The sequence below is a fragment of the Chelonoidis abingdonii genome, chromosome 2, assembly GCF_003597395.2.
Source record: "Chelonoidis abingdonii isolate Lonesome George chromosome 2, CheloAbing_2.0, whole genome shotgun sequence".
Taxonomy (NCBI): domain Eukaryota; kingdom Metazoa; phylum Chordata; order Testudines; family Testudinidae; genus Chelonoidis; species Chelonoidis abingdonii.
The window spans coordinates 69,364,433-69,380,839 of record NC_133770.1 but is presented as its reverse complement, the minus strand read 5'-3'; the positions used below and the strand labels follow the sequence as shown (position 1 = coordinate 69,380,839).

General features: G+C 40.6%; 1 protein-coding gene across 3 annotated transcripts in view; it reads left to right on the top strand.

The window, feature by feature from the left end:
- Nucleotides 1-16,407, top strand: part of ANKRD28 (ankyrin repeat domain 28) — a 234,173-nt gene that overhangs the window by 66,842 nt on the left and 150,924 nt on the right. The window contains exon 1 of one of the 3 annotated variants that reach the window (XM_032801145.2): nt 15,353-15,530. The exons of the other annotated variants lie outside the window; for them this stretch is intronic. Coding sequence (XP_032657036.1) covers nt 15,414-15,530 — 117 coding nt within the window. The 5' untranslated portion in view covers nt 15,353-15,413. Of the gene's footprint in view, nt 1-15,352; nt 15,531-16,407 lie in introns of those variants that run through there. 3 annotated transcript variants of the gene reach the window in all.

Here is a 16,407-nt window from a genome sequence, read left to right as displayed (position 1 = left end):
GGCAACCTGCTCTAGAATTTACCAATATGCATTGCCAAGGCCCCAATAACATGTCAGCATCCCACATCAGCTCCCCCCCCCGCCCCTAGGTCCCAGCCCTCCAGCAGCACCGCCCGCCAATCAGCACCAACCCTCCATCACCTGCGCCTCCTGCCCACCACAGTCGTTTTTGTAGGTGGCTGACAGGCTCCAAGGGGGCGGTAAGTGGCGAGGAGCAAGGCGGCCAGCAGACTCAGGAAGGGCGGGACTTAGGGAAGGAATGAGGGGCCAGGGCCTGGCAGAGCTGGGGTGAGCAAGCAGTGAGCACCCCGTGCACATTGGAAAGTGGCACTGTAGCTCCAGGCCCTGGAGTTGGCACCTATGCAAGAACCGCATAGTAACCTCTGAGAACTCTGGAGCCATGGTTAGCCACCCTGATTTAACCCATTACGCTTTCTCCAAGCGGTAGAGTTTGATTAGGAACCAGTAGTCACAAAACATTAATAGGAAGTGTTGTGACTTGTATTTCTGGAACTATGTATTAAAAAAAAATAATATCTGCTGATCCATGGAAGAATCTGACAGTGCAACTATTTTCAGGTTTTCTTTCACAAAAATTCCCTCCAAGCAGGCAGTAGTTTTGGTTTTGTTCCTCTTTCTGTAACTAGATTTCTGCATTATCCACTTAGTTATTTCATACTTGTATTGGGGGAAAAAATGAATTGCTGTTGCTTCTAAAAAGAAGGAGTTCCTTGTTACACAGGCATGGGAAATGATTGCAAAGGAGTTTCTTTTGTACTGATGAGGATCAAAGCTGTAATTTTGAATTTTGAAAGTTTTTATGCACCTTGGGATAGAGATTCACACTATATCTCCTTTAACATTTGAAGAGGTATTAACCTCCACCAGTCCACGCTTGTTTGTTTTGAGGAAACTTTCCCATCTATTACAGTATTATAGGAAATGAATAGTATGCTAAAAAGCTAGATCTACTGTTCTAGCAAATCTTTACTGATCATTCTGGAAATAAAACAGCAGTCTTTTACTTTGAAAAAGTGGATGATTCTGGAAATGCCCATAGTCTGAGTCATCACTGAAATTTTAAATTAGTTGAATGCAGTGTTTGTCCTCCACACCTTCCAGAATGACATGAATCTATTTAGTGTTTCCCAAATAGTTTATATGGGAAATGGTGTATATTCCTGACTTTAAGCTTGAAATGTTGGTGTATACTCCTCCTTCCTGCTGTTTGTACACTTAGAATTCCATAGGAATTCTAAGCAGACTTGGATTGTAAAGGCCAAACATTTGTAACCCTAGCAACTTACTTTAACACAAAGATTTTATCCTTCTACTTTTTGATGTGACAAACCTATTAATAATCTGCTTACGATTGGCACAACTGATTACAGTTTTTTTTTTTGTTGTTTTTTTTTAAATATAACTTTACATGTTTAAACACTGGAATAAATTGCTTAGGAGGTTGTGGAATCTCCATCTCTGGAGATATTTAAGAGTAGGTTAGATAAATGTCTACAGGGGATGGTTAGACAAGTTATTTTGTTCTCCATAAGGCAGGGACTGACTTGACTGATGACCTCAAAGCGTCCCTTCCAGTCCTAGATCTGAGTCTAAGTTACGAGAATTCAGTTTGCAATAATCACTTATATTGTAATAAATCATAGAAGGCATAATTTACTGAAGTGTGCATATAATAATTATTTCCGTCTTTTTAGAAGGGCAGTTTGTATTTCATGGAAAATTAAGAAAAAAAAAAAACAAAAAAAAAACCAACCAAAAAAACCCAACCCTCTAACCTGAAAAGCCTGGTCAATCCTCAGTCCCATTACTTCCTGGTTGTTGGTACTAACATAGCTAAATCACTACCGTGGTGTAAGCTTGATCTACTCTACCAACTCCAGCTACGTGAATAACGTAAACTGAGTCAAACGTAGCCTTAGGTTGAAATTTAACGCAGAGGTCGATGGAAAAAAAACTCTACCCATTGGTTTACCATACTCTCTCATTGGGGATGGAGTACAGAGGTTGACTAGGGAGAGCGATCAGCTGTCAATTGTAGTGGGGTTCTTTACTAGACCTGCTTAAATGGATCGCCGATGGCAGTCTACTCCAGTAGCCTCCAGATCCCAGCTGTAGTTAGACATAGCCTAGACCTGTACTACACTGGCGGGGCTGTGGGGGAATCGATCTAAGTTACCAACTTTTCACCTACTGAATAATGTAGGAAGTCAGTGGTAACTTAGACCTACTCACCACGTGTCTTCACTGTGGGGTGAGTTCGACTGCTGCCACTCCCTCATCGACTCTGCCTGCTCCTCTCACGGTGGTGAGTACAAGCGATGATGGAGCATTTGGGGATCGATTTTTGCTCAACTAGACGCGATAAATTATCCCCACCGCTGGATATCACTGCCGTCCAAGTTGGCGGGTAGTACAGAGATACCCTTAAACAACGTTTTGTATTAAAAAATGTAACCACTCTTCTGTATCAAATTAAACGATTCACAAGGAACTCCCAGAAGAAAATGTGGGATATAGCCTCAGCAAGGGAAATTATGACACTTTGGGAAAAGATGACATTTTTTCTTTGTCATTAAGAGCCAACAGATCCACTGCAGTGAAAAACTATTCTGTCTGGAAAAAAAGAACCACAGATCCACTGCACTGCAGTAGGAAAAGAACTATTATCGAGTCGTTGTCCAGTTGGAGAATGCCCTGCCTCTGGAAGTTCTTTTCCAGTTTTTTCTGCTATTCATGTTGTCCCGCAAGAACTTGCTGCGAGAGGCTTCCTGAGAAATACCATGACTTTTTTTCAGATCGGGGATAACATAGTTCAGTACATTGTCTTTCTAACTCCTCAATTTCATGTCCCTGGATTGCATTCTGGCGGTGGTTTGACTGCCTCATAATCTGTTCGCAAAGGCTTCATGTAGACGTTAGGTTAAGAAAAGAAAAGTAAAACTGTTTTGGGGGAACTTTTTCCTGCTCATTGATGTCATCAAATGTCTTGACAGGCTGCCAGCCAGCTCTTGGGAGAGTTCAGTTATTCTCGTTTGGCAGCAAGGAGCAGGCAGGACTAAAAAACTGCTCCAGGGGCAAGCCTCTTCCCCTCCCCTATCTCCACAAGTGGAGTAGCAAAAAAGAGCCAAATGCCAGTTTAGAAGAACATTCTTGAGTCCCTAGAGCCCTGCTGCTATAGCCACTCTCCTGACTTGAAGCTGAGTGTTTTTCTTCAAGGGGAGAAACAGATCTGTCTGGCCCATGGGATCCCATGCAGAAGAAAGTGAGGAACAGATTCTGTGGAGTCTGTTTTGAACTTCAAGCCAGACGTGAGACCCCCAACAGGGGACCCATGTTGGGGAGGGAGCCAGTAAGCTTAGAATTATTTTTAGGAGAGTGGTGGGGTGATGGGCACTGAATATTTTCGAGCAATCTTGACCCAGTTTGCTTCCCTCCCTCTTGGAAGTTAGGATTAATAGGGACAGACTTTCAAAAGAATAAATGAAATAACAAGTGCTGTTTCCCCACTCATATTCAGGAGTACAGCCATTAGCAGGTCAATGAGAAAAAGACCAGACTTACAGTCCATGTGCTGTCTCTTTTGTAATGTATGTTGCACAAAGGGAGTTCTTTCCCCTCAGGGAAAGAAGGGCAAGCTGTCCTAGATCTGAGTTACCACAGTTTTATACTTACGTAAAGATGAAAAAAAGATCAACCTTTCTCAGGGAGCCAACCTGTTACATTATGATAGGAGCCTTGGCAAGCTGTCCTGGACAAGCTATATCTGTACATTCCCTCCTCATGGCTCCTTGAGAAGACTGTCATAAGGGGATTGAGGGTTTCCTGTCACACCTAAGCTGGGGAAGTATTTGGCTTTGGACCAGCTGCTGCTGTTTCCTTACCCTAATATCCATGTACTGTTCCTACCTGTGCTGCCGGTGACCAGGGCTGTCCAATCACCATCTCAGCATGGAGGTGAGGAGAAAGGACACACCCACATGGAAGAACAGCAGGCAATAAGGGGCCCTCTTACTCCACCACTTTCTTAGACCCTGTTGGTCTCCATATTAATAAATCCAGGTCTCTCAGCGGTACTTCTACACTACAGGGATTATTCTGATTTTTACAATTAAACCGGGCTTTTATAAACTTGTATGAAGTCGAGTGCACGCGCCACATTAAACATTAATTGGCGATGATTCGTCCATGGTCCGAGGCTAGCGTCGATTATCCAGAGCGTTGCACTATGCGGTAGCTAATTCCGTAGCATATCCCATAGTTCCTGAGCTCCCCCCGCCCCTTAGATCTGGGTTGACGAGCCCAGTGGCTGATGGGGCAAAAAGCATTGTTGCAGGTGGTTGGGTAAATGTTGTCAGTCATTCCTTCCTTGGGAAAGCAATGGCAGACCAATCATTTTGTGCCCTTTTCCCCTGGATTGCCATGTCAGACGCACATAGCACGGCAACCATGGAGACGGTTTAGCTTTTTTTTTTTTTTTACAGTCACCGTATGTGTACTGGGATGCCGTGACAGAGACGATTACTCCAGCGCTACACAACAGCATTCATTTGCTTTTGCATGATAGCAGAGACAGTTATCATCATCTGTACGTTCTGCTGCCAGTAAATTGGCAATAGATGACGGTTATCTGTCCCTCGTTTACTGTCTGGCTGCTATCATGGGGTGCTCCTGGCGAGGTTGGCTGGGGTGCAAAGGTTAAAACTGGGAATACTCCCCGATCAGTCCCTCCTTTTATGAGTTCTAAAAATAGTCAGTCCTGCCTAGAATATGAGGCAAGTTGTACTAAAGAACCAGTGTATCAGAGACAGCAGCGTGCTCCATGTCAGATCCCGCAGAAATGATGAGCTACTGCCATCATGGGGAGTGCTCCTGCACAACCACCACCTGTTGCTTCCCCTCCTCCCCAAACCTTCCTTGGGCTACTGTTGCAGTGTTTCCCCCCCATGTGTCATGAAGTTATAAAGAATGCAGAATAAGAAACAATGACTTGTTAGTGAGATAAAATGAGGGGGAGGCAGCCTCCCGGGGGCTGTGACCAGTCCACGCAGGAATTAAGTGGTGCGGGGAGAGGAGCCCAAGCATGCTTCTGCTTGACAGTTCCAGCAGGACAGAACTATTATCTTTACATAGGAAAGGGAGGGGCTGATGGAGCTCAGCCCATTACTATATGAGGACGGTTACCAGCCGTTCTCTGTCCCATCTACTGGGAATGACAAGAATTCATTCCTTATTTGTCACTCAGGCACCGCCGGGCAGCCTCACCTGAAGCCAGCCAGCAGCACTCACGCGTTGATAAAGGACGGCTACCAGTGCTACCTGCACCGTCTGCGCACTGGGCAAGGAGAGAGTGGATACTGACTCTTCGTCCACTGCTGCCAGCATCGTATCTACCAGAGCCTTCAGTAGACATAGTGTTGACATGAAAGAAGTCAAGAACGATTCTTCCCTTTCTTTCCGTGTGTGTCTGTTTCTTATGGAGTAATGAATTTTTGAGGAGCTATTCCACTGAACACGCCGGACAAATGTGTTGACTCCTACAGGGCATTGGAGCTCAGCCAAGAATGCAAATACTTTTCTGGAGGACGCTGTCTGTCTGATGGGATAGCTGTGAGTCCTCAGTACCCCTCCCTCCTCCAATGAGCATCCATTTGAGTCTGGCTTCCCCAGTTACGCGCTCTGTCACGCAGCACCTGTGTAGCCTGATAGATTTTTTTTTTTTTTCAAACGCATTTGGCATTCTGTCTTCGTAACGGAGCTTTGATAGAACAGATTTGTTTCCCATACAGCGACAGATCAGTAGTTCTCCCGTATGGTCCATTCTGAGCTCTTTTTGGATTGTTGACTGCATTTCTACCCGGCGGATCAGGAGCTTCCATGCTGGAAACAGGAAATGAGAAATCAAAATTTTTGTGGGGCTTTTCCTGTTTCCTTGACCACTGCATCCGAGTTTCAGATTGCTGTCCAGAGCGGTCACAGGTGGTGCACTGTGGGATACGCCCGGAGGCCAATACCGTCGACTTGCGGCCACACTAACCTAATCGATATGGTAATACCATTTTAGCGGCACTCCTTCATCGGGAGAGACAGAAACCAATTTATAATAACCCTTTATATCAATATTAAAGGTCTCGTGTGTGGACAGTACCACTGTTAAATGTTTAACATCTGCTAAATCGGTTTAGACGCTAGTGTAGACCAAGCCCTCAATTCGCATTCATCCAAATTCTACCTGAGATAGATACCAGATTGATGTATGTGATTGGGTAGGAATTCAAAGTACAGGTTAACACAATCCATTATTTAGCGAAAGTAGAATACTGTGGAAATTGTCTGAACTGCATGGGAACTCAGGGGACCTGGATGTCTCCCTGTTACTAGCTGTGACGTGGTTGTGTCCCATAGCTGCAAGAGGCATGACATTCCCAGTATAACATCTTTTAATAGAAGAAAGGAAAACTTTCGGCGTAAGTGCCAGTCCTTTAAAATAACTATCATTGTTCTTGTGGGGGGGGGGGGGGCCCCTGGGGGGCATACATTTGCTTATAGAAGTTCAGGATACGTAGAGATTGTCAAACCATACCACATCCTCCACCCCCTTCCTTCATACAGTGCCTGGAATTACGACTCATGGATCATTGTTAGGCTAGGGCTTCTCCACTAACAGCTATGTGAATCACAGCAGTAAAGTCCACTATAATTTATTGTTATTAATAATCTATAATGCTGGGGATGTGAGGCACCTGTTGATGCAGATGGATGTAACATCTGCTGCTCTCAGGCTAAATGGAGGGAATGCTTAAATGCCCCCTTTGTTCAGAGATAGGTGAAACAGGCCGGCTTTAGTTTTTGTGACTGCCCAAGCAAAAAAACACACGCCCCCCCCTCCCTCAATGGAATGCTGTCCCAAGCACCATGCTTGTTTGCTGGTGCCTAGAGCCAGTCCTGCACCACCCAAAAGACTGGCAGGTAGGAGCGTCAAAACAGGTAGAAGCTTAGAGCTCATCCCCCTAATACAGCCTTATCTTTTCCTGCACCCTACTGTGACTGTCATAAGTAGATAGGTAAGGCGTTAATTCTTTTACCTGTAAAGGTGTTGAACAAAGGGGGAACCGAAACACCTGACCAGAGGACCAATCAGAGACCTGGATTTTTTTAGTCTGGGAGGGAACTGGAAAACTTGGTCTTTTTGATTTCCCGTCGGCTGGAGTGAACAAGCTTCTTCTAACTCCATCTTTCTTTCATATTCTACTACAAGTGTGAGTACAAACGACCAAAGTAATCGGCCGTGATGTGCTTTGATTTGTATTTACATGGGTGCTGATTTGCTGGACTGGTTAATTGGCATCTTTAGACTCAGACTGTTTATCCTATTTTCTATTAAGCCACTGGAGTTCGGTATTCCTGATTTGAGTTTTCTTAATGCAGTATTATGTTCTTGGTACTACTCTCTCGTGGTTTCTGCGATATATATAAGAGTTTCTTTTTTAAAAACTTGTGGGAGTCTTTTTTCCTAGTGAGGCATCGGGGGGAGAGGAATTTTCTGTGCCCAGAGCTCTGTTTATCGGTGAGTACAGGCTAGAGGGGGGAGGGAAAAGCCCTAAAGCTCTGTGTCTTACTTTCCTGTTTGTCCCAAGGGGGAAAAGGCTTACGGGACAAAGGGAGGCTGAATCTTTGTGTGAGCTGACTAAGGTTGAATGCACTAGCTCGGGGAGCTAGATTGCCTCTCTGGTTGTTATTCAAAGGGAAATAGGACAGCATCGCACCGGGCCCTTAACGCAGTAAAGCGGGGGGAAGCTGGAATGAGATTAGAGAGACCCAGGGGCTCTGGGTCTTGGAGGGGTCCCCCAAAGAAAAAGTTTGGGAACCCGAGGGGCCAAACCCTGGAAAACTATACAGGGCTCGGTGGCAGTGAGATCCAAAGCTGGTATAAGCTTGGAAGGTTCACAGTAAGCACCCAGATTTATGTACGCTAAAAGTCCATGATTTGGGACAGACATTTACCACAGTGACACACAGAGGAAGCCAGAGTAGCAAACAGAAGGGAGGGGTTCTAGTAACTTACTGTTGGCTTGGGCCTATATCAAACCCCTTTCCCCATTCTGTCTTCATTCCCCCAGAGCAAGGAGGAATCAGAGGAAACTGTGACTCAGGAAAGATTGTCGAGTCACATGTCTCCTGGGATTGGTGTGGGTAGCTCATGGCTATGTGCTGAACTCAAGATCAGCTCTAAGTATGTGTTACTGCTGGGCAATAAAGGTTGTAAACTATTGTTAGTTTTTTTTTAACAGTTTCTTCTCTTAGATTTGACTAGTTTGTTGTTCCAGGGTTCAATCTCTATCTTGAGCTTTTCAGTGGAATTTTCTTCTTTTTAAAATCACTTGCTTTGAAATAATTAACTACATAATTTCCGAAATACTGCGCAATACAGGACAGACACTAGCTTGAAGGATTGAGTTACAACGCAGTGTAGGGGATTTTAGCCACCATCTTCCATTAACATCTATACCAAAAGAATAAAGGGGCTTGGAGTAATAAATAAAATTTAAAAAGGGTAATGATGTGAGATAGGTAAAAATTCAGACTAACCTGGAAATGACCAAATGGGCTCTGAAGAATACTAAAAAATAGCAAAAGTTTGATATGGTGCGTTGTGGAAATGTTTGAGGCTGTTGATAGATTCTAGGTTAGGAGCCACCTTTATGTATAATGTGGTTAAGGATCCAGCTCGCCAGTGACCATCTTTTTTTCCTTTGTCCATTCTCTACCTACTATACCTCATGGAAAACTGTATTAAAAGTAAGCTAAAGTGAGCATTTGGGAACAAACCAGTAAGGTGTTCTGGCAGCAGGCCTCTGTTCTACCACCAGAAATGTAATTGACTGCTAAATATTGTAAAAGCAGGCTTTATCTGCCTTTTAATGACTCCTGGCCTTCTATGTATGTTTCGTCTACTTGAAAGGTGTTCTGAGCATGTTCTCTTAAAATTGTTAGAGTGCAGGTTGTTCATGAGTGCGTTTATGGGATGGTAACCTACAGTGACACCTACCTTTTAGTATTAAGTACTTTAGAGTATCTGTGCACTCTTTTCCTGAATATAAGTGGCTCAAACTCCGAGTTGATAGAGAAAGCTCTAGGTTACTTCCAAACATGAAATAAAAGTAATGTTTTCGCTACCTGTTCACAGAACTGCCAGTTAAATTACAATGTAAAATAATGTCTCCCATCACTTGAACATCCATGCCTAATTTCTTTCTTGGGCTGTTACTGAATCTTCTACCACTATTCAGAAGAAACTGCAACCAAATACTACTTGATTCTTATTTGGATAGCGAGCGGTGGGTTACCACATAACCAGTGCTTGTACCATTTATCCTCCGAAAAATAACGTGCTTCCCAGTATTGATATCTACCATTGCAGCATCAACTCTGGCTGGGTAAGTTGAAGAGCGGCTGCTTTCTTGTGGACAATTAATGAATTGCCTGAGAAATGGAGGAGGTGGGATGTTGTGCACTGTTATGAGGTAACCCTTTCCTAAGTCAGTTCGAGGAATGCGTTGTGTCAGGTCCTTTCCCATTCTGAACTTTAGTTGTACAGATGTGGGACCTGCATGGACAACTAAGCTTAATTACTATGTCTTAGATCTGGATCACTGCCACCATCCAGAATTTGCAGTGTCTGGATCACTAACCTTTCCCCCCAAAACCTTCCCCTCCCTGGGTAGCCTGAAAGACTCCTTCACCAATTCTCTGGTGAGTCCAGATCCAATCCCAATGATCTTAAAACAAGGAGAAATTAACCATCCTCCCTCCTTTCTCCCAGGCAATTCCCTGGTGAGTCCAGATCCCAATCTCCCCTAGAGATCTAAAAAACACAGAAAAATCTCAATCAGGTATTAAGGTGAGAAAAATGGGCTTTTAATTAAAAGAAACAAAGAAAGTAAGCGAAAGAAAACCCTCTGGTGAGCGAGATAGGCCATATCAGCTACTCTCTCTGAAGCAACAAGAGTTCAAAACACAATGAGGATGTTCCCCCTGGCACAAATTTAGTTACAACAAAAACAATTACCCAATTTAATTCTACCTTCTGAATTGCATAAGGACAGGTTACAAAGAATAAACATTTAAAACCTTATTCTTCTTCTAAACTTAACTACTCTGGTAAGAGGCTGGTTCCTTATCTTTTTCACTCTGCTGAAACTGAAAACTCTAAACAAAGAAAAACTTCCCTCCTTCCTTTTGAAACATCTTGTTCCCCCATTGGTTCCTCTGGTCAGGTGTTAGCTAGGCTAGGTGAACTTTTTAACCCTTTACAGGTAGAAGAGGCATTAACCCTTAACCATCTGTTTGACACGCTGCTTCTCCCTCTTGAGAAGAAAGTTCAGAGTGCAAATGGAGAGGTCTCCCAATCTGCTAGTAGTGCAGCACCACCAGAATACACTTTACTACTTTTTAACCGGGGGGAAAAAAACCCTTAAATTTGTGTATACAGTTTGTAATAGTTAGTTCCCACCGGGTCTGGAAAACATGGAGAGAGGCTAAGAGTTGCTCTTGATCTTTTGATCTGTTTTTTTATAGGAGTGTGTAAACTTATGCATCTAGTACTTAGAGTATATTTTGTAATGTAACAGTGGTATTTCCTAGGTATTTGTAAAGCAAAGGAATCCCTCTGCAGCCCTTTTTGAATTTCAAAATGAGTAGATTGGTTTAGAGTACATTTGAAATTACTTAAGAAATTATTTGAATCAAAAATAGGTGAATTTTGTTTAAAAAAAAAACAAAGAAATTACTATTTATGTTTTAGTATTCAGGTTGACCTACTCTGGTATGTAGTAATTTAGTAGGTATTCACTCAATCCATTTGTATTTTCAGTCCAGATTAGATATCTTAAGAGGGATATAAAATAACAGTTGTGCTGCTCATTCATTGTAAGAAAAAGTCAAAATGTTCTTGGCGTTCATTGTCCCCTATGTGTGGTGGCGTAGTTGTTACATGGCAAATTTATGGTGTGTTTTTGACCCCATATGTATATGGGTTAAATAACCACTGAAATTAATGCAATATTGATCTTTTTTCATTTAAACAAAGCTGTGGCTAGATGTGATGTAATTGCATTTTAACTCTTTGCAGTTTGAACATGGTAACACTTCCATTCTAAAAATTAACTTACAGTAAACATGTTCAAGAAAAAATATGGTGAACTGTCATACCAACTTTGCATAAATATTTTATGGGCAAAATTTCCAAAATAATTATCAGAATTTATCTAGATATTTTTTATTAATCTCTTTTGTAGTTATAGTTAAATCACTGGTGCTCAGTCTCAACACTTCCACTTTTTTTGTTACAAGTATGAAGTGTTATATTCCTCATAGTAAATATATGCATTAGACTTCTTCTTGTATTCTTGACATAGCTAGATAGTTCATGAATTGCAAAGATAAGTAGGAAATTCCCAAATCCCAGGGAGTCCATCTAGTTGGCATATCAAATTATAATTTATAATTGTAATTTGCAATAAAACAATACTTACCTTTTTTCTTCATATTTCTCCTTAAATATTTGTGCATCTTTGAAGACTTCTTATTTCCACACAACATATGGATCCAGTATACTAATGGCTAGTTATAATCTCATTATGAAGATGGGGAAAAAAAGAGGAAAAACATTGCTTGATATTGACTACTACCAACCTCTGCCCTGTATCCATTCCCCCCAAAAGTACATTGGTGGGCGGGGGAGCTACTATCAGTATGTCGTGGTCTTGTTTTTTCTAAGGTAATTTTTAGTCATGTATGCAAGCTATTATCAATCTCTGAAGAGTATTCCTAAATGGAAGGGAAATATTTTTCATATATGCAGTATATTAGAAAACCTTTCAATAGGTATCTCATCTTGGAAGAGCTGCTGACATCACATGGAAATCTTTGTTACATGTAGAAATAATTTTACTGTTTACATTTTCTGTCTCTTCCTTTGTTCTTAAAGAACATCTGTATGAAATGTACCTGAGCCGTGTTCTTTAAACCCTCTGTCATCCTGCATTCTGTGGACAGTTGTGAACCCTCCCATCGCCAAGTAGACAGACTAGTGAAATAGATAAGCTTGACAGAACACACAATCCTTCCTTTTATTCAGCTGTCCTTAGTTGTGACTTTCCCAAAAATCTCATATGGAATTATAATAACTAATGATATAGAAAAAAAAGGCTTTACAAAGGTGGGAAAACATTATTATTCAAATGCTAAAAATGAGAAAAATTAGGCACAGAGTTTATGTATTGCCACAGAGTGTCACAGTGAACAAGACATCTGGGTTAAATTATGTCAGTCCTGACCTTTAACCAATAGATTACATAATCTACAAAAATTACTTGGTCAGATTAATGGGCCATTTAGCCCAGTAGCCTGCTTTTGACTGTGACCAATGCCAGATGCTTCAAAGGGAAAGAACACAAGAGGGCAATCACCGAGTGATCTACCCCCTGTTGTCTGTTCCCTGCATCTGACAGTCATAGTCCTCAGGGACACTCAGAGCATGTGGGTTCATCCCCGATCACCTGGACTAATAGCCATTGACTGAGCTGTCTTCCAGGAACTTATCTAATTCTTTTTTGAACCCGGTTATATTTTTGGCTTTCACAGTCTACCCCAGCAGTGAGTTCCACAGGTTGACTGTGCATTGTGTGAAATACTTCCTTATGTTTTTGTTTTAAACTTGCTGCCTATTAAATTAATTGGGTGACCCTAGTTCTTGTGCTATGTGAAGGGTTAAATAATGCTTCCTTATTCACTTTCTGCATATGATTCATGATTTTATAAATCTGTTTCATATCCCTCCTTAGTCCTCACTTTTCCAAGATGAACAGTCTCAATCTTTTTAATCTCTCCTCATATGGAAGCTATTCCATAACCTTAATCATTTTTGTTGCTCTTCTCTGTACTTTTTCCATTTCTAATATATCATTTTAGGGCAATCAGAACTGCATATGGTATTCAAGACGTGGGTGTACCAGGGATTTATATAGTGGCATTATATTTTCTGTTTCCTAATGGTTCCTAATATTCTGTTAGCTTTTTTGACTACTGCTGCACATTGTTTTTAGAGAACTATTGATGATGACTCCAAGATCTTTCTTGAGTGTTAACTTCTAGGTTAGACCCCATCATTTTGGGTTTTTTCCAGTGTGCATTACTTTGCATTTTCAACATCTAATTTCATCTGCCATTTTGTTGCCCAGTCACCTAGATCATTCAACTTGTTCTCCTTTTATAGATTGTGAAGTGATCAGTGATTGACAGCCATCAGAAAATCTTTATACTGTCTAGTAGGAACAAAAAACCACCATTTGCTTAACAGAAGCATTTCCAACAGTTTATGGCACATGATGCAGTTGTGTAATACGACCATAGACCAGGACAGTTGCTTTAAGCAAATTTAGGTTAAAATATAAATTCAGCTTGTTGGAGGACTGTGAGATTAGTGGAGGCTACATTATGCTTTGAGTTTTTTTCAAACTTCTATGATCGTGTGTGTGTGTGTATGTATCTAGTAGCAAAAGTAATGTTTATGGTAAATAATGGTTAGTTATCTTTAAAGTAACTAACCATTAAAAGCTAGTTTTATATCTTAATTTTTAAGGGATTTCTGTTTAAAATGCTCTTTTTGTCTTCAGAGAGTTAAATGAGGACTGCTCTGTTGTTCTGTACAGTAACATGTGAAAGCAGTTAGAATGTTGGAATTGTTTACTTGCCTAAATTGTCAGCAGAGCCAGTACACCAGATTTCTTTGTGGCTTTTAGTGGAAAATGTTAAACACTCACTCTTTCATCAATTATAGAACTTTTACGTGTGAGCTGAATTAGTCACAAAATTGGCACAAACATTCTAACTGTGATGGCTGCCCAAAAGGCACTCTTTATTTATTTATTTATTTTTGCTAGAGGAAGTCGCTTCCAGAGCAGTAGCTCTGTTCTCTGGTAAGTGTAACATGTGAGCATTACTAGGCATTTCATCCTGCTGCTCTACAGTCTGTGCTTGTTAGACTATTGCTCAGTTAGAATGCTGCTGTGGATGTGAACTGTGCTCTGTTAATATGTTCTATAATGACCAATTCAGGCAGTAGGATTTCAGAGCTTTGCAAGATCATCTTTTGAATGAGCACACAATCTAAAAATCAGCGACAGAAAATTGATATATAGTATTTAACCCTGGAGGAAAATCAGGTTGGCATAGAGACAGACGTTAACATAAAGAAGCTGGCTCAAAGAAGATGCACAGAGTCTCATTTTTTTCCACAGTCTGAATGAAGACTACAACGGAAGCTGTATTCACATGGTGATCAAAAGAAACACTTGAGTGATGAACTGCTGTTGCAGGAAAAGTCTAAGGCAGTAATTCGAGCTCTTCGTGCCTTAGTAGCTTGCTTGTTTTGCGGCAGCATTCTTCCTTAACAGCATTTCTGCATAGTGGGTTCCCTGTTGGAGCAGCACAGCAACTGCCTGATGGAGGAAAAATGAATGCTCTGCATTGCTTGTATCACTGATGGAGTAAAACGGTCTACGTTTCTGTTATTTGGGAAATCTGGATTAAACAGGCAATATTCTTATTCCAGGAGTCCCATTGTTCCTTGTGGTCTGATTCATTGCATGCAAATATATTGCGGCTCTGCTGTACATTGCGGAGATTTTTATTACATAGGGAAGAATCGTCAACCGTGGAATATCATGTTGTGAATCCTTGCTGAAAAATAGATTGTGTGAAGTATTCCTGACATTAAGACAAATGAAGTTCCAAAATTGCAGAATAAGATCCTGAAACATTTAGGACAGTGGTGTTTATTTTCAGTCATCAGAAAGTGTAGCACTATAAACTGGAGACTGATCTTGAAAGACTGGCTATAGCTGCGATCATCTCTGTCAGAGCAATTGTTCCTTGTTTCATTCTATACAGAATGCTGTCATGTAACCTACAACAATGATTTCACTGTGTGGATAAAGTTATTCTGTATAAGTAGCAATATTAACAAAGGCAGACTTTCTGGTAAAAGGACATACTATAAATATTTACGATATTGAAATTTCTACTATAACCTAGTTGAGCTGAGAATATTTTTAGTACATTTTTCACAAATTCAGTGTTGTAGTACAGGATGAAATCTTGTTTTTAAAAAAAGTTCAAACAATGTTATTTTTTAAAAAATATATACATCTCAGGGTGTTAAATGAAATATAGTGGGGGGGGGGAAAAAGTCCTTTTTTAAATTTTAAAACACCAGCAATAGTGTTAACAAGTTATGTTTGAGTGTATACTTGGAAGGTAAAAGTACTTTCTGTGCTGTCCCAGCTGTGGTTACTACTGTGTTGTTCTGAATACAGTTTTTTCAAACGGATCGAATGAGTCGAGTGTGTATTGTTGTTTTGGAGGAGGTTGAAGATGATTCTCCTACATTTTTTTCCAATCTACCTCAGGAAAACACATCTGTACGTCCTTCACCTTCTGGAAATGTGTTGGTAAGATATGTCCTCTGTAATAGTGCTGCAAAGGTCTAGTGATGCTTATCATAGGATTTACATGACTAAGCAAAGTAGCACCTGGGTTATTTTATATGTTGAATGAATGGTTCTTTAGTGAAGTCAAAACCACCTATGTTAAGCACCATGATATTGAAAACTTAGTGATGGAATTAAAACTTGTTAAAACTTATAAGGGCTCCCTTTTTTTGGTGTGTAACAATATTTTTGAAGCAGAGTTAACAAATCTCAACTTTGTAGCTAGTTTTATGATGGTACAGTTTTTCCAGAGAGCTTGACAAAATGACATTTGCAGTAAACATTTTCTCTCCTACTCATTGGTTTATCTGTTCAGTACCACTTTAGAAACTGATGTAACCTTTATAATGTGATAATAAGCTGTGTGTATTTTGAGAATTGGTATACCATCCAGGGTATCTCAAGCAATATCAGTTGCACCCTAAAATAAAAAGTTATGAAAGTCAGATTATAGATGTAATGTAGCTGTGCGTTCATTTTATCACTTACCAGAAGCGTTGTAGAAATTTGCTTTCTTGGAAACAAAAATTATTTTACTTTGTCACGTAATTTGCTGTTTGACTTAGATCATGATATCATAACACAGAAGTTTATGATGCTGATTCGGAAATCTAGTTATATTTAGTTATGCTTGTGCGTATGTGTGCCTTTGTTTCCGTATCATTCAAATATACTCTGCTTCCTTATTCCTCTTCAAACACATGAGAACTTTTAATTTTACTAATTTACTAATGTAAAATGAGTTTTACATATATTTTGAATAGTATATAATGTACCCTAGACTAACTGACCTTACTTTGCCACAGGAATTTATTTTAGAAGTCTTTTTTTTTTAAAA